We start from the raw sequence: 18,609 nt of genomic DNA, 5'->3' as shown, positions 1-18,609 counted from the left end.
TTTGTTTGCTGATGATACTACCATTTGGGCATCCGATGAAAACCTACAGCAACTTTCGGGAATGGTTTCAGAGGAATTTGTGAAGATAAAGAAATGGTGTGACAGTAATTTACTATCTTTGAATTTGGAGAAAACTAAATATATGGTATTTGGGAATCGTAGACCACATAATGAACTTCAATTAAAAATTGGGGGTGCTAACATCGAACGAGTATATGAAATCAAATTTCTGGGTGTCATGGTTGACGACAGATTCTCCTGGAAATCTCATATCAGATATGTTCAGCATAAAATAGCTAAAAACATATCAATAATGGCAAGGGTTAGATATATGCTGGATGTGAAAGCACTTCGCATTTTTTATTCTTCATTGATTTTACCTTACTTGGAGTATGGCGTTGAAAACTGGGGAAACACTTACAAAAGTTCACTGCAACCATTGTACATATTACAAAAAAGAGCGATCAGAATTGTGCATAAGATGGGGTATAGGGATCACACCAATGGAGCTTTCATACAGTCTAAATTGTTAAAATTCTTTGATTTAGTGGAATATAAGACCGCTGTGTTTATGTATAAAGCCAGGAACGACTTATTACCTGGTGGAATCCAAAAGTTATTTAATGAAAGGGAAGGGGGATATAATTTAAGGGGTCAGTTAAATCTAAAAGTTCATGCTATACGTACAACCAAAAAAAGATTTTGTATTTCTATAAGTCGGGTCAAATTATGGAATGATTTAAGTGTGGACATGAAAAACAGTACTAGAACTGAGGAGTTTAAATATAAATATAAATGTGTGTGTCATTCAAGTTATATGCAAGAATTAGAGATTTAATCAAAAATCATGAAGGAAACACTCTTTTAAGTTTTCTGTGTATCACTTGTTGGTGAAGAAGAGAATTAACTATGTAGAGATACTGCTTGCAGCCAATGATGCATGAAAGTTTTTGTATAAGATGATGTTCTGGGGTAGGACTGGATAAGTCTGACTTCTTCCTACTCCATTCAAACATGTGCTGGTATAAGCAAACTGATTCTGGATTAGCATTGGTTGGCTTGTGTAATTATGTGTGTGTGTGTTGATGTCATTTGTTTGTTCTGCATGTTTGAAAGAATAAATCAAATCAAATCCTTTGTTTAAACAAAAGAGAAGTACCGTACTGAAAATATTTTATCAAGATTCATAAACAGGTTGACATTGTTTCTCTAAAAAAGGCTCTGGCACTGATGCTCCTAAAATCCTCACCTGCCCAAGGAAATAGATACCTCCTCCAACTATGAAGGCAGAGATAGCTGTGCCAATCACAGCAAAGAGGGTAATGGAGCCAATGTTCTGGAAGAAGTTACCCTGAAAATAGATGGACACATACTTTAAGTATTTAGGGCCTTAGTAGAATCGCATTTGACATAACCCAATGTAAAGCCGCAGAGAAAATGGTAAAATTACACTGTGAATAATGGAACAGTAATATGTCTGATTCTTTTTTACCTTTTGGTATAATACTACATGAAAACAGATGTGAATGATAACACAGGCTAAAATAAATAAACAATAAAAAAATACAGGAAAACAAGAAACTCATAACTGACAGAGCCAATTATTTCTGTCTTAATTGTGGCTGTTACTCTTGTTCTACACAGGTGGATCGTGATAATTATTTTTAAACTGCTGGCCAAGTGATTTGGCACAGAGAAATATTTAAATGTTATATACGTATGCTGGTTTGTACCTTTAATTCTCAGGACATCACATTTATAAATTGCCTCGCGCTTTTTCACATGAAGCTCTTGAGCCAAGTAAATACTGCATCAAACAGAGATGCTGTTGTACCTTATGTAAAGAGTATCCCGATTCAAAGATAATGGGTGGCAGCAGCAAAAGGAAGAACATGTTGGGCCGGAACATCTCCTCCTCCTAAAGTTGTACAGGTACAAGGAAAATGTCAAGCCCCACTAGTGTAAAGCTGTGAGCAGCACATATGTTAGAAATCCTTTTAGATTAAATAAATAACAAATCATGAAATTTAAAATGGGAATGTAGCCTGTGCAAAGCAGTCAACAGGAAACATGTTTCACTGAACAAATTACTTGGACTGAGTGGATACACACCTAGAATGGCCTTTAACACAACTTCAAATCCTAATGCTGATCAGGATTGTTCTATATAATCAAATTATGGACATGTTACTGAATAATAAAGCATGTGCTTGTGACTGTTATGCAATGCTCAGCTCATGCTTCCTATTATTCATCGGAGTGATAAAAAAAATCCATTTAGTGATCATCAGCTGATAAATAGTGAGTCATGGAGATGGGGAAAGGGTGAGGTTGAGGAGGGGAGACCATGATTGAGCTATTAGCAAGAGCCTTTTATCTGACAAAACAAATCCTAGATGTTGACCTCAGGATGACAACACACACACACACAGGAAGTGCTAATCAGGAAGCAATGCCTGCCTGCCAGACAATTCATGCATGCATTTAAACACTATTACTGACAGGCTCCCTCACATGCTTTTTATTTAAATCTCTGAGTCACACACACACAGTATCACAGTGACCTTAGCACTCTGATTATTTCTGCAATATAATGGGCCAGCATTCCAGAGGTGTTGCTATCATGCGCCCATGCATAATGACTGTACAGTGTGCCTGTACAGTGTGTGTTCCTTTATAAGATAATACATATGAGATTGCGTGTGTGTGTTTTCTGTGAATAATCTATGTTAGTAATGCAACAGTCGATATGTGATATGCATTACTGAATGTTCATAAAGGTCTGTTTCTGGGCTGTGGTTACAGTGCAGCTGTGTCTGTCAGAAACATGTTAGAGAGCAGGTCCATATTTATGCCATTCATTCAGTTTCTCTCATTGTATTATGGGAATCACTTTTGACAACTGGTAGAACTTGACTCTCAGCTGCAACAACCCCACATTAGATGGGCGTGAAGAAGACCACTTTGACATTCGATATGGGTTTCCCCAAAAATGTTCTTTTTCACTCAAAAAGGGCAGAGGAATGAATCTCCTTGCAGTCTCTTATCAATGAATAACTGCTGAGATGTGAGCCAAAGAACTATGGGATTCACTATTCTATGACCACCACAACTTTAATCCGGTCTTTAATCTGACTATTTTAATGTGCAGTGTGACTGGTGTAAGTAACTGCAAAAGTTCAAAAAGGATAGTGGTCATGATTAATCACAAGCATGATGAAAGTTTCATAATATTTATGATCTACGCATTTCCATCTAACCAGTTACTCAAGGCTAAGACTCAAAAGAAGTGACTGGCAAATGAGGTGAGGCAATACCACAGCACACTGTTTAAAGACAAAGCAGGACAATTATGTTCCGCTGTCAAGATGGCTTTAGCTTTCATGATAAATCCGTCAACACCAACCTATACTACTCTAGGTGTAAGCTCTTAAAAACAGGTCAGGAGACAGAGGAAACCCTGTAGAGAATGTATGCTGGAGTTAAAAGGCTATGCTCCTGCTTAGATTGTCTTATTATGCATTCACATTTCAGGAAAAGTAGGCCAACAAGGAATGCTCCCAGGTTACCACATTATTCTCTAGCAGAACACTACACTTCAGGTCAGGTGAAAAATTAGAAATGCATATTAATACCCAGAGAGGCAGAGAAGCACACAGAAACTTTGTACACACACATCATTCAAAGGTTTACAATGAAAAAAGCAGATATCTACAAGCTAGTTTCTCTCATTTGTTAATTTTAGCAGGGCTGCAATTAAGAAAGTCACTTGCGGCTTTTCCAGTTTAGGGGTCGCCACAGTGAATGGTCACACTGACGACTTGCATGTTGACATTTGGCACGTGTTTTACGCCGGATGCCCTTCCTAAAGCAACCTGGATTTGAACCCGGGGCGCCGCGGCGAGAGCGCTGCGCCTTAACCGCTAGCCTACCAGGGACGGTAGCTTTAGCAGGGCTGCAATTAAGGATAATAGGATTTTCAGAAATAAATTTTAAGAAAATCCCCATTACAACTTCTCACAGCTCAAGGTGACACCTTCATATTGGTTGTTGTGTCAGGCAAACATCTTTGGGCTTTTGACTGTTTGCCTGAACAATTTATGTTCAATTACTAGCAGCAAATCATCATGTTGAATAATACATCAGTTAGAAAAAGCAAAGCATCTGTTGTTTAATGGTCTGATAATTGACTAATAGATTCCACATGAGATTTTAGGTTAGAATGCACTAGACGGACCTTCTGAAGCCATGAGGAAAGTTGTGGATTGACAAGGGGTAATGAGAGTTCAGAAAAACTGACAAACAACAAATACATGTTGTAACGGAAGGGAAGATGAAGTGATGAATCCAGGGAGCAGAGGATGAGTACACTCTAGGGGCATGTTGAGACAGAGCTTGAACTAAATGAAAAAAGATGAATCCCAAAGATGAAGGGAATACAGTTAAAAATAGGGTCAAGAAATATAGGAAAAATATGAGCGTGAATTATGGAGAGACCTTTGATCAAAGTACAGGCTGCCTAGAGACTTAGCTTTGACGGCAATGGCATCAACACATGGGAAAAGAGGCCCATGAAACCACAATTAAAACAACTCTCTGTGTTGCTCTTTCTCTCCTTGGTGTGGGAGTATCTTCTGCCCTTTGGGGCTCAAAACAAACCACTGAGGAAAACTAATGTTCCCAGACAATACAGCTCATGGTAGGATTCTAAATGAGAGAAAAAACTAAATACACAGTAGATTAAATAAAAAAAAAAAACATACAGTATTCACCTATGCATGTCTCCTTGTGCTTAACCTAAGAGGCAAACTGCTGCTACAGTAGTTTGTGATTTTGTACCAGCATGCTATTTCTTCTTCAGTCTGTGACAAAGCACAGGTCAGAGATGGGCCGATGAGAAAAAAGGGAAACACTGAACAAAATCAGAAAAGCACATAGGCTGGACTGTAGTGAGAAGACTGGAAATAGAAATCTTGGTAATAAAAATTAGTTGACTGATGGCGAAAGGTGAGGGAATAACCAGCGTTGACAGCAAATAGCTTCCTGAAGGGTTTGTACACCCTTGGTGGTTTGTGAAGAAATCCTGGAAGCTTGAAAGATTGGTTAAGTGCAACACCTTGAGAAACATGTATGTTGGAAGTGTGTTAGGGTGATTTGTAAAAGAACTTTCCTCACAAGTGGCACAACCTGTAAAGACATACAACGGATTTAAGCTTGCAAAATGAGATACTGATTGAAAAAAGAGGAAAATAAACTAACTGTGATTTTGCCACAGGCTGTGTTACTCACTGAACAAGTTACATGTACATCCGGCTATAACAGAATCTAAAAAAAAAAAAATAGGCTAGGCAATGGATTCACATCACGGCCTCCAATTACCTATAAACCGCTTAGAATAAACATGCTTCTGTAAAGAAGCCTCTGCATATCACTGTGTAACTTCATTATACTCAGACAGTGTTTAAATTGTATTAGTTTGTGAAGTCACTACGTACTACAGATGAGGTCTACTTGCGCTAAGTTAAACACAAAAGCAGAGACAGCAGTCTAGAGATTTACAGGACAGGGGTTCCAGTGGCTCTGGTTACTAGTAGAGATGACTAAGCAACACCCTGTGCCCCCCCATTAAAAATAATAAGCCCCTCTATGCAAGAAACATTGATACAACCTGCCCTCCTTTCCCCCCTCTCCTTCACTCTGCATCTCTCATTCTTTCATTCTGTCACTCACTGGCAGAAAACAAGGAATGTTAATTAAAGGCTATGAGAACCAGGAGGGAAAAGGACAGCGCACAAGGACTCTGGAGAAATGACAGCAAGAAAATAATAGTGTATGACACTCTGGATAGGTAACAGAGTGGAGATAGAGAGATTAGATTTGTGAAAAAACAGCAGCCAGGCAACGAATGACTGAGCAAAAAGACAGGCATAGAAACCAAGATGAAAAACAGGGGTGGAAGATGTTTACTGGAATGGAGTGATTTGGGTGTTCCCATGAAACGTACTCTGGGATAAACTGCATCATACAACAATGTTTTCAAGAAGCCAACACTTCAAGGATGCAATTGTTTTCCCCTTGATCCCTAAATTAAGCAGTGGGAGTAGGTCTTTTGTTTATGGATTTGAAACTATTTTGTTTTGCAATTGAAGGGGTTACACTGAATGAGATGCAAATCCTATGTCAAAGGTTCATGCATTGTGGAAAATGTGGTTCTTGTTTTGCCATGTGGTAAATTAATCATCATTATTTGTGAACTGGGTGTTATCTGTGGACAAGAGTAGTGCCTGGCACAGTGTGAACACAAGGAAATGAACTGTGGAGCAGAATGTCAACATTATACCTTCCAGTTGGCCAGTTCCTGGGACTCGATGATTTTAATGAAGCCTCCCATTATAATCCCTGAAAAAAGGAAGGAGACATGAAAAACAAGCAGCCATTGTTTAAATATTTTACTACTTCATGTGAAAATTTCAATACAACCCTAACATCGATGGGGTGCAAACCAGAGGCAAAGTACTATTTTAGTGGTAAATGGATGCCTGACAATGTCCACCATAGTTCAGGTATAAATTAGATATGAAGAGCTATTTTTTCTTTGAGAAGGCCCCTCTGGGCCTTCAGCTTTCTTGCTACAGAGCCAAGCAGAACATTAATTAAAAGGGCGATGAAAACACAGACATGTAAAGGGCACAGAAAAATAGAGAGATAAGACAGAAAAAGAAATTAAGTAGAAGCATCAAAGCATTGCATAGGACACAGAAATAAAGGCAGGCAGTTATGTATATAGGAAGACACACACTGTCTAGATGAAAAAGAGGAAGTGATGAGGAAGGGAAAGCGGTCATTCCTGATTTGTAAGCAGAGTGTTATCTCTTTTCAGCACAGTCCCCTGTTCCAAATACTGAGATAACCTCTGTCTCAGACACAGCATGCAGGTCAAGCAAAAGGAAAAGACCTTCAGGGTCAAGACAGATGTATGTCACTGAGTTTGAGTGAGTGTGACATCACAAATATGCAAAAAGGGAGACAATGGAGGGATTTAGAGGAAGCAGAATTAACCTGACATTACCTCACACAATATATAAAACTGTATAGGAACAAAATCTCTTTTTACAACAAAGCATTTCCTAAATCTTGAGTAAAGCTACCAATAAAACCATTATTATTGTAACCGTACAGATGTTTAGCTGATTCATTCCCTCCTGGCCTCACACAATGAGGCACTAAAGTTAGGAATTAACCCATACACCGTATATTTGAGAGAAAATACAAAAAAAGACCAGAGCAAAAATATGTAAATCATGAGAATAAGCATAAACTTCATTATTTATACAAGCTCTAAAAGAGTCTAAGTGGAGCAGTGCGGAGCTCTTAAATACAGAACCAGACTCTGGACTCTGCATGTGCAGAGAAGCATGTTACATAAAAAGTACTCACCAAGGGAAACAACAGCCACACTTTCTGGAAGAAAATGCAGCTTGAACTTGATGAGCAAGTGCACCAATATGATGCCGATACCTGGAGTGAGTGGGGAGAGCAAAGACCCATGAATGAAAATTGAAGATAAATACATACATCTATCCAGACTGCAATGTCACAGCAACTCAAATCAGTCCAAAAATAGTCAGCACATCATAGAATGTTAACATCTTTTTTTCTTGCTGCTTTGCTAGACAAACCCTACTGTAGACTGGACAGGGATGTCAGTATAAAACATATTAAGCTTTAGGAGTGCCATTAGGGTGTGTGTGGTTGTCTGTCTCTGTGTGTCAGCCTTGTGATACACTGGCGACCTGTCCAGCATGTACCTTGCCTCTCGCCCATTACATGACTTAACTTGCAGTGAACTAAAGTGCAAAATGAGCACTTTGTGTTTCTGAAGAACTCCATAAGCTCACACACATTAATGTGTAGCCACATCCTTTCCCTTAACCACTTCCTTTATCCGCAATTACAATCCTCATACTTGATTTAATGAAACACTAAAGTGATTGTATATTTGCCCTCCATTATTGGAATTATGTGGAAGTTATGCTTTCTACATGAGCACAATGATTACGTTAATTTACATCTCCCCTTCCTGCAAGATCATATGTTTGTGTTTGGTGGTTATAGAATACAGCTTTAATGTCATGTAGGATCTCAGAAAGGCACAACACTGAAAACATTGTGCATGGGGAGTTTATGCTAACAGTAACACACTAAAACAGTAATAAGGCAGAAAAAAACTGAGTCGGACAGGTTTTCAACCAGGGAAGCACAGTGGCGTGGTAGGTAGCACCGTTGCCTCACAGCGAGAAGGTTCCGGGTTTGCGACCTTTGCATGTTCTCCCTGTGCTTGCGTGGGTTCTCTCCGGGTACTCTGGCATCCTCCGACTGTCCGAAGACATGCGGCTTAGGTTGATTGGTGACTCTAAATTGCCTGTAGGTGTGAACGTGTGTGTGTGTGTGTGTGTGTGTGTGTGTGTGTGGTTGTTCATCTATGTGTTTGCCCTGCGATGGGCTGGTGACCTGTCCAGGGTGTACCCCGCCTTTCGCCTGATGCCAGCTGGGATTGGCTCCAGCGACCCCGTTCGGGACTAAGCAGTATAAAAAATGAGATGAGGTATTCAACTAAGCAGCAGGAAAGAGACTACCAACCAATAACAAGCAGGCTGAAAAATATGGTCATCCCACTGGACTGCTCTTCCTCTTGGGCCTTGACCCCTGTCTGTACGGGCAGAATGGGCTTGGGGCTTGGGGGTGCCGGAGTGGTCGGCTTGACAGTAGGTGTTGTAGAGTGGAGAGTGTCATTGCTGTAGTTATCAGTGTCATTGGACTTGCTGCAGGAAGACAGTCAGGAGAAAAAGCATATTGATGTGAGGAATACATTTTACACCTAACCCCACCTAAAACCTTTTATATTTTCATTTGGATGTTGAAACAATTTCATATTTAAAGTTTATAATCCCAGCCCCAAATAGAGGGACTCAAATAAAGGGACCTTAGAAAAGCCTGCAGTCATTTAGAAGTGCTAAAAGTTGCTATGTCAAGGTGGTCCCCTACAATTCATACAAGTCATTTGTTTAAATTCATGCCACTTTGGGTACTCTTTTTGAGTTGTATATCGAGAAATTACTGTAAATATGTTAGGTGCAACTGTACAAAACAGGAAGAGAAAAATAACTTAAGATGCATAAAATCCCCATACTTTAAATTAAGTACAAACTAATTGTATGACCTAAGTCAGACTGATAATATATCTAAGTTACATAAACAGATATTATATTTGTGAAGCTGTGTGTAGATACTTAGCCTAACTGATTTCCGCTGTATCTAGGAACATTATCTACTGTATACATGCTATTCATATCTGTAGAAGGTCAGTTTGTTGTGTGTTGTTAGATGCCAGTGGGTCTAAACACTGGAATATTTGGTTTGTTGTTAAGGGCTCTGAATAATTCCGTGAATGATAGGTCATGGTAATGGCCTAATAAATGATTAATCCGTTATTTTATTCATTCAATCACTTCAGAAATCTAGCCCCTGTTTATGTTGGTATAAAGGGTTGTGCTATAATTAAGATTAAAACTATGTTTATTTAGCTAAGATTAAAATCTGTGAATGTCAGCTGTTATTAAGCAGGTTGACAACGTGTCTGAATTGTTCGTCAGACTGCCATAGAGCCATTAGGAACTAAGGTATTGTTAGCAAGCTAAATGAGGCTAAGTTCCTCTGTATATGGTCCATGCAAGTGAAGCGAGTATTTGTTGTCTGAAACCTGACAGACGGCCCCTTCTTCTGTGGATCGTTTGAACCGGGTCCATCTTCTTTGTCATGATTTATTAACGCTTGTTGGTTTTCAACTGGACTAATATCTTGATTCAACCCTCTGTCTTCATCTTTCTCACGCAACTCCAAAGAGTTTTCTCTCTCAGCTTGCTCTAGCACGCACGGCTTTGCGAAAAACAGAAAGAACAGCAACAAAACTTCATGGCTAACGCTTCTCATTGTCAAACCAGGTTTAAACCCGAAAGTAATGACATGTAGTAAAAAAGACGGTCTGTTCCATGTCAACAGCTCCGTGTAACTGTTGACATCACATTTATATTTCCTGGTTAGGGTCCTGCATGGTGTTGTAGTCGTTACGCTATACGGACGGCATTAAATAATGGCAAAGTAGCGAAGTAGCGCGGTTTGATGCAACTGTTGTTGTCATAAAACGTGTGCGTTTTGTCACAGTGGATAAGACTTATCTTCCAATGGTTCAAACAAAAAGTCGACATTCTTAGTAATTTCTAAGTACTCAATTTCCCATGAGTCATTGTAATGTAGCGTCAGCCGCCCGCCTGCTGTTTCATGGATATTGAAGTTTTATTGTAGACTACACCCGCGTGTATCGTCTTACCTGCGTGTAAGGCCACAAATTAGGAAAATCTACATATTTATAAACCAAATAAGGAAGTATATTTTTAAAACAATATTTGTTTGAAATGTAAAAATATGTGTACGTTAAATGTTCATTGTTGTAAAGAAATGACATGGGATGGACATAATATTAAAATTTAGCCAGTGCAGCTTACTTGCGCCACAAAGAGTTTCGAGTTTTAACAAAAACTGCGCATTGTTACCCACAAATTGCACTGAATTCGGATTAAGATCAGATTTTCTCGAATTAGCACAAAACCTCCTAACCTTTAGTGTAAAATTTAAGATAACAGAACTGACAATTGGTACTTCGAAAAGTCTTAAATTCGACCCTATTAAATATGAATCCTATAGCCTAGACTAAACGATCTTGAAAATGCAAAGACTAGTCTACATAAACATTCATTCATTCATTCATCCATTTTCTACCGCTTAGTCCCTGAACGGGGTTGCGAATCTACAGAAACACTGCTGAGAAAATATACTAAAAGTACTATAGTTTTAATGTTTCTTAGTAAATAGTGTAACAGCTATAAACTTTTAACCCACACCCCATTTGTAGGGCAGTTCATTTAAAAAGCTAGTCTCTCATTTTTGCTAGTTTCTGATCATCTTGTCCTGTGCCATAATGTTAAGACACCGTCGCGACGGTTGTCAAAGGGCTTACGTAGTGGTCGCTAGGTTACGCTGTTTAACGTGCGTTTAACATCCATGGCTTTACGGTGGGAGCACGTAGTTTTTGTTGGGCAGTGTTAACGCCCACTAAGGTATTGGTCATTTTGCGGAGAGGCATCTCCATTCATGGGAGCGGCAACATCATCAGCGACGAAGAGTGACAGCCAAATGATGGTCAGTCACTGAAAAGACTAGGCCAGGTTAAAACCGCGGTTTGGCTGGCAGCCGTTTCGACGACGGAGGTACTCTGAGCTAAAACCGAAGGGACTCTCAGGAATGGCTTTTGAATCTCTTGTTTGAATACTGGAGGTCCTATTCTGTGCTCGACCTACCATGACAACGGACTGACTTCCTAGTCGCCTAGTCACTCGCCGCTGCCGCAGACCAAGCTCCCTACTCGGCCCATTTATCCTAGACTGTCCGCGGACTACCGGCTCTGGCATCTGGACATATCGGAACTGGACTGTAGTTGTAGATACGGAAACGTGTGAGTGTGTGCGCGCGTGCTGCTGCTATCTGTATGATGCCGACACATTTAAGGTTCCGAAGAAGGTCATTCCTTGGGCTTATATTCCTGTTTTCACTGTCCACCTCCGTATTGTACTTCATCTACTCCGCCCCAGGAATCGGTAAGTAAAATGTAATTGATGGTATTATCTGAAACACTCAGACGTTCGGATGAAGTGAGGCAGACTGAATGGGCTGTTAGGTCATGTGAGACAGCTCAACTTGCCATTGGGTGTGGAGAGCAGCAAAGGAGCCATGCGCCTCTGCTGAGCCTTGATCTCCCAGTCGATGATGAGACTCATTGCTGCAACTCAGTCCTCTAATATCCATATACCTGGCCAAGATGATAGTCCTGTCTAATGAGAATCAGAGCGACTATAATCAAGCCGATGCTAGTATAGGCCTAATATAGCTGTGATTATAATCCTTATGGTAAGGACTAGGCCAAATGAAAAAATGGTGTTTTGGCTTTGACATGAGGTTCGTCGTTGGCATTCATAGATTAGGGAAATTTGACACATGTGTGGTACAAAGCTACTCCTGGTTTACTGTTTTATGGCCCACCAAAGGTCACGTTATGAGTCATGTATTCCGAGCCCTAAATGACATTTGTGGCTTTAAGCGGAGCATCACTGTTATTCAAATCACTCCTCACATCATTTTTTTGTCTGTAAGTCACACATGTTCAGAGTCACTCCTATCATTAATTCATACACATGACGTCTTTTTGAGTATTTCACGAATTCTCTCTTGGCACCACCTAGCTCAGGCTATGGTCCAAGTATCTTATCGGTCTAGATATGTAGGGTCAGTTATGTTTGCTCTTTTGGTCATTATCATCCACTCATGCCATACCCATACATCACTTAGTTTACTGTATCTGAATGTGCAGAGCTTATCTTGTATCTTAGCACTTACTGTAAAAGTGGGACTTTCACCTGACTCTGTCCTTGACTCTGTGCCAATCAAAGCTGAATAACTTTCCACTGATTGGATTTAAGAACACTGGCGAATGTGCAAACGGGCAGCAATAACATGGTTGTCTATATTCTCCTGTTTTTGGCAATATTTGTAGAAACACAAGGTGCAGCTATAAGTTGACTCTTGGGACTAGTTTCCTATTTAATGCCTGAGCCACAATTATTTGGGTGTCCTGTTGTGAAGGTAGAACAATCATGCTGTCTTGAAACATTGCTAAATAGCATCTGCTCCTTTTAAGTGAATCCACACGAAGAACCCAAATACGCTAATAGACCAAGAATCAAGTAAGAATGTAAGAATCAAGTCAAAAGCATTTTAATTCCAAACACATTTACAATCAGTAAGTAAGGGCTTTTCACTGCCAAAAGTGAGAGCCTGTTATTGCTGGAGTGTAGAGTGACTGTATGAGTGAAATAGTGTTTAGGTCCTACAAGTCTTTCTAAAGCATCAAACAGAAAGCTGTTCCCTCTTACTCATCAAAATGGGTATTGATCCATTCACGCTTTTTACCTGCTGCATACAACTTAATCAATAATTGAGCCAATTCTCATATGGAGGACACATTACTGACAGGAATAGCCTGTGTAAGTCCTAATAACAGAGAGCAATAATTCTTCTAAATGTGAAGCAAACTAACTAATAAATCATTGAGTAACTGGGATAAAAATAATCCTTCATTTACCTGTTCACTATTTTCCCAGCTGAGGTACTGATGGTGTTTAGTAAATGGCTGCACTGGGCTGTATCTATCCTCCTGGGCAGTGACTCTTGTAGTGCTGGCCATGTGGCTTAATGGGGCTTAATTCAGAAATGGAACAAGGACCAGCAGGACCAGTCCATTAAATATGGATGGTAACCAGGAGCAAGACTGTTTCTGCTGCTGTTACTAAAAGCTACATTTTAGGCTTTTACACTTAGGGTGGCTAAGTGAGCTCTAGCAGCATTTAAGTTACAATATGTTTTACTCATTGGTGGGGATACTGATACATGATGGACATAAGCTGAGGTTTCAGATCATGTGATCAGAGATGCGCCACAGAGCCCACTTGTCAGGCCGAAATGGGGCCAGTTGAACATACCATTTTAAACCACAACACAACATTAGCCTTCAATTTTACTATCCCCAACAGGATACATCTCTCTTGTCTTTGTGATGTTTGAATCTCCTCTCAGACCTCTTGGTATTGTGAACCTATTCGACACTGTCATGATATGGAGAAGTTTGAAAGATCATCAGACAATAAAGATGTTGCATTCTGTTGTGGATGTTTAAAAGTATTGAGTATGATACCGACACCATTTGCTGGTTACTGTTAATTTTTACTGGACAAACTAAATCCTTGCTGGGACGTCGTCCACATGGTTGAAGCTTAAGCTAATGTCCATACATCATTACTACTTACAATAAGTAACTTTTAACCAATGTTCTCTATGTCTGGAAAAATGTGCTTTAAGAGCAGATGAAGCCAGAGATAACTGTCAGAGGGGGGTTCAGAGATGCTAGGTGACCCTTCACATCATTTTACTATACATTCTCCAGAAATAATCCCAGCAAGAGTGTATACAATCATTCTAGCTTTCTTTATTGCCATGCTTTTCTCCCAGCATACAATGTGAGTTTAAGTGAACAAATAAAATCTGCCCCGTCAGGTTTCCTGTATCATAAACAGAATAATTAAGAGCAAAAAAGTCAAGAAAAAAAATAGAAGAATTGTTAAAGGGCAAGAGAGGAGGAGGGGGAAATGGAGAGGGAAGGATGAAATAGATGAGCTGAGCTCCTTCCCTTCTGCTGGTTTGCACACTGGGGAACCCATCAAGAACACCTGAGCAGGACCTCCAATGATATCCAGGTGGCTTCAGTGCAGAATGGCCCAATTTCACAGCTTACTCCATTTCTCTGTCTCTCTGTCCCTCTCTCCCTTCGTCCTTCTCTCTTGTTTTTTATGTTGCCATGCACTCATATGCACTGACGCTTCAGCCTCTATTTTGCCCCTGAGCATAGATGCTGACTGATGCAGGCGGGAGATGCAGGGCACAGCTGGGCCTGATTGCAATAATTTATTTAATTAAAACACGAGAGGATCCCACTGGATCGAGGGCTAGGGAAGACACAGGCTCTATTTATAGCTTTGAACACAGATGCAGCCACACACTCTGCAGTCGGGGAGAGCATGAAGACAAGCCAGGGGCTTCCTTTTGTGTCTCGAGACCAGGCTCATAATCCCATCTGAATGTGAGTGGGTGTGTGTGTTGGAGGGTTAAGACTTTTGTTTCCTTGTTTCAAGTATTTTATACCTTAGAGTCTACCTGAGCTTTTTCAAATTGTGGCCTGGGGCAGCCAGTTCAAAGTCTTTACAGTGTTTTTTTCATGTTGCTTGTCAGTGTGAAACAGTGCAGACAGCTAGCAAGGATGTGAAAGTAGCATTATCTATTGTTCAAAGTTTGTTAAACTATTCAAAACAACACACCTAGAGTTGCCACATTAACCTCTACGACCAACAAGAAACCATTTACTAGCAGCAGTTATACTTGGAAGTGATCTTTCAGTACTTTAAATTTATTAACACCTTCACACCACACACGTGCTTCATCTACCTATCATCCTTTTCCTTAGAACTCTAATCAGGGTGTGTATCTATCTATGCATACACTGCCTGTAAATACATGTCTCAAAGGTAAATTGGAATCAGTCTTTGGATGTAAACACATTCCCTGCTCTTACAGTAAGGAAATAATTGTAGATCTGCAGGTGTCACGTCTTCCTGCAGGGCTGCTTTATCAACAATTGTAGCGCTTTTAATAACTAATGAAAAACATGCTCTCGGCTGCCCAGTGCAATTTTGTCTGGCCCTTTTAGGCTTTTGAGCTATAAATATACTGTAGAATAGTAGGCCCAGTGTAAAGAAATGATAGGTGTGGAGAGTATGTTATCACAAAATGAATATCACAGAATAGAAAACAGCTGACAAAATGAGTATTTACTTCCATAAAAGTTTTAAATGGCTCACCTAAGTAATGGGTAGGCTGCCCAAAAACACCCATGTGGGGCCTCCCTCTTTGCCTTTGACTGCTAGAATAAACCATCCCACTAAATGTGCCTTACTGTTACTTACTGTTTTGTATTTACTAAAATAACATTGTACAGTATGTGTACAATATATACTTGGTTAAAACGTGAGGTGGAACAAATCATTGGTAGTGATACTGTCCCTTGCAATACATTATCAGCTCTGATACACATAAAACAATTCTCTTGGGTCATTGAGGCAGTGGTGTATTCTTCCTTTGCTAAATACATTTTAGCTTTGAACTTGTGCCGCCTTCTCATATTTCAGCCTTTGCACAGTTCATGGCTCATTGATATTCAAATAACACCACATGTGTACATGCTGTCATATGCATGTGTGAGTCTGATTCTATATTTGATACTTTTTTCTCACTGCCACTGGGAATGCTGCTCTTTCAACGGTGTGTTTGAGAGAGCGCTTTTTCCCAGTTTTTACATTCCCTCTGGACACACACACCAAGATGTATGTGAATGTGCACATGCATGATTGTCCACCCACCTTTGAGTCTAAGTGCAGCCACTCCTATCAAAGCCAACTTTACGTCAGAGCACTGAGTGGCTGTCAGAACCCTAGGAACATTCGTGTCCTCATTTGAGTAAACACTGGTACTTGAAATGGGAGATATTCAAAAAGGATGGCGCTTGTAAAGATCAGAGAGTTTATGTTCTTGTGCTGTGCAGTTTGGTGGTTTGCATTGAAAGGAAGTGAAAAAAATCAAAGATTAACATGTGTCTGTAACAACACTGTTTAGATGCCAACCTGTGACCCCACTTGGCTTAATAAGGATAAATCATTAACTTTGTTGAGGAGAAGACAGGCCATATAACTTAAAGCGCAGTGAACACTTGGTGGTTAATTAAGCTGTCTGATAGTACTACTTTTTCAAAGGACATAAACCTGAATCACTATTTGCTCTAGTTTAACTGCCTCTCCAGGTTTTATAAAAAAAATTAAATAAAAAAAATCATAATCATTGGTCAACACAAATCTTCTTACTGTGGTGATAGTTGTGTCTGTATTTGTGGTTGTGAGTGAGTGAATGTCTTTGTGCTTATGTGCATATGAGTGTAGAGGTGACTGCACAATGTACAGGTTGCTGTCTGTGGCAGTACTTGTGTCTATGTGCGCTTGGTGCTGCTTCTGTGCTGATGCCTCACACGTATTAGCCTAGCAATGTTTCTCAGGCATTCTTACAGCCATCCATCTCTAGTTGTCAAGGCCCACTGTAGTGCTACGGTATACTTCACCCTCACCCCAAACACCATCCGCCGTCTGCTGCATGGCTGATCCATCCATTTAGCTCAGTCTAGCCAGCATCCTAAGGCTAATTTCCAGAAGCTAGAGATGGCCAGGGTGAAATATTAACTTTGTGCCAATCTGTGAATAAACAAGCAAGTTACATAATATAGTGATAAATTATGCAGCCTCTTTTTTTTTAACGTCTGTAAATTTCTTCAGCAGTTTAAAAATTCAGCATCACTGATTTCGTGATACTGAATATAAAATGGAACAAAATCATCATGAAAGGGAAAATGTAGAAAGCTGGATGCCCAGCAGTTCAATCATAGAAATTCCTCTGGCTCGAGCACTAAGGGGCTGGTGTTTGACATTTTCCCTGCAGTTGCCATGGTTCCCTGAGCATTTGTTCTTATTCAGGACTGGCTTCTTTTTTTGTCACAGCTACTACAGATGCATGGCATCCTTGTTCCCATGATGACCTGGGTGACAACAAATCCCAAATGACACAATCATTACAGTAGCTGGGGAAAAAGCCATGGACTGTCTGTCTGTTTAGGACATCTGTACAGTGTAAGGGATACCCTTCAGTAAAAGTCATAACAGCTAGTATAATTAACTATAAAGAATGGCAGATCTTTCTTGCTCTTTGCCACTGACATGTCAGAACAACTCTAGTCCCATTATTTAAATAAATATGTCAAAATTGTTATTTCTGCTTCAGTTTAGATCTAGTTTAGATGATAAAGTTATAATGCTGATACATTATAATATACGTATACTTGGATAAGCAAACATCGCATGAGTATTCTGTTCAAAGTGAGGGGATGTGCATGAATAGAGCTTCTTGGGTTCATAGCTGAGCAAGAGCACTGATCACCTTTATAAAGTTATTGAACTAAATCAAAGATCAATTCTAGACACTGTTGTGTGGATCTGTCTCCCTTTGCTAAAGAGGCAGTCTATTTGATGAGTTACATCCTGCTTTTTGTTTTTTGATACACCTATAAATACTTTTGGTTCACTTATGTTGACCTACCTCTTAAATGATATAGGGACTCCTTGTATAAGGAATACTAGGCTTGGCAGTCTGCATACATCCTGGTGTTGGCAATGTTTGATGAAGGTGTTTCGGGTAGGGTGTTATTGTTTGTGTAGCCATAGCCATTTTTTTAAAGTGCTTTACTAAAAACACCTTTTGGCTTTTGACCCACTAAAGTGATAACACCCAAAGGGTGAATCTTTTCCCCTTAGCCCCAAAATTGAGAAACCATTCCTAAGTCAAGTCAAAGTGTTTATTTGTCATAGGCACAGTTAGGAAACGTGTTTCCCTGTAAAATGAAATTCTTACTTTGCCGTCCATATGAATGCCACAAAAATACAAGTGAAATATAAAGTAGATAAATAAGTAACACAAAATCTAAGACACTTTAAGCAGCAAATGCAGCAATACAATAAAAAATGTATAAGATATAATAATGTATGCTGCATGTCACAGTCACTGTGCAATTATCCATGTGCAAACTGAGATCGACAGTACATGATGTATTTCCTGGTAATAAACTCCTCAGCTGTTTAAGAGTCTGATGGCAGAGGGAAGGAAAAAGTTTTTCAGTCTAGTGGTCCTGCATTTCACACTTCTGAACCTCCGGCCAGAGGGTGGGGAGGCAAACAGTTCATGCTGGGGGTGAATGGGGTCCTTGAGGATGGAGGCAGCTTTCCTACGCACCCTGCG

At 39.9% G+C, this 18,609-nt stretch overlaps 2 protein-coding genes across 2 annotated transcripts in view; one reads left to right on the top strand and one right to left on the bottom strand.

The window, feature by feature from the left end:
- slc9a8 (solute carrier family 9 member 8) overlaps positions 1–10,401 on the bottom strand; it is an 18,568-nt gene extending 8,167 nt beyond the window's left edge. Inside the window, 6 exon segments of the mRNA XM_020608070.1 lie at positions 1,250–1,351; positions 1,835–1,918; positions 6,341–6,399; positions 7,438–7,518; positions 8,641–8,822; positions 9,761–10,401. Of these exon segments, the coding sequence (XP_020463726.1) occupies positions 1,250–1,351; positions 1,835–1,918; positions 6,341–6,399; positions 7,438–7,518; positions 8,641–8,822; positions 9,761–9,990 (738 nt within the window). The 5' untranslated portion in view covers positions 9,991–10,401.
- Positions 10,402–11,011: 610 nt separating this feature from the next.
- b4galt5 (UDP-Gal:betaGlcNAc beta 1,4- galactosyltransferase, polypeptide 5) overlaps positions 11,012–18,609 on the top strand; it is a 33,213-nt gene continuing 25,615 nt past the window's right edge. Inside the window, exon 1 of the mRNA XM_020608071.1 lies at positions 11,012–11,711. Within this exon, the coding sequence (XP_020463727.1) occupies positions 11,603–11,711 (109 nt within the window). The 5' untranslated portion in view covers positions 11,012–11,602. The remainder of the gene's footprint in view (positions 11,712–18,609) is intronic.

The sequence above is a fragment of the Monopterus albus genome, unplaced genomic scaffold (assembly GCF_001952655.1).
Source record: "Monopterus albus unplaced genomic scaffold, M_albus_1.0 scaffold91.1, whole genome shotgun sequence".
NCBI classification, from domain to species: domain Eukaryota; kingdom Metazoa; phylum Chordata; class Actinopteri; order Synbranchiformes; family Synbranchidae; genus Monopterus; species Monopterus albus.
This window is presented reverse-complemented; position numbering and strand designations above follow the sequence as displayed.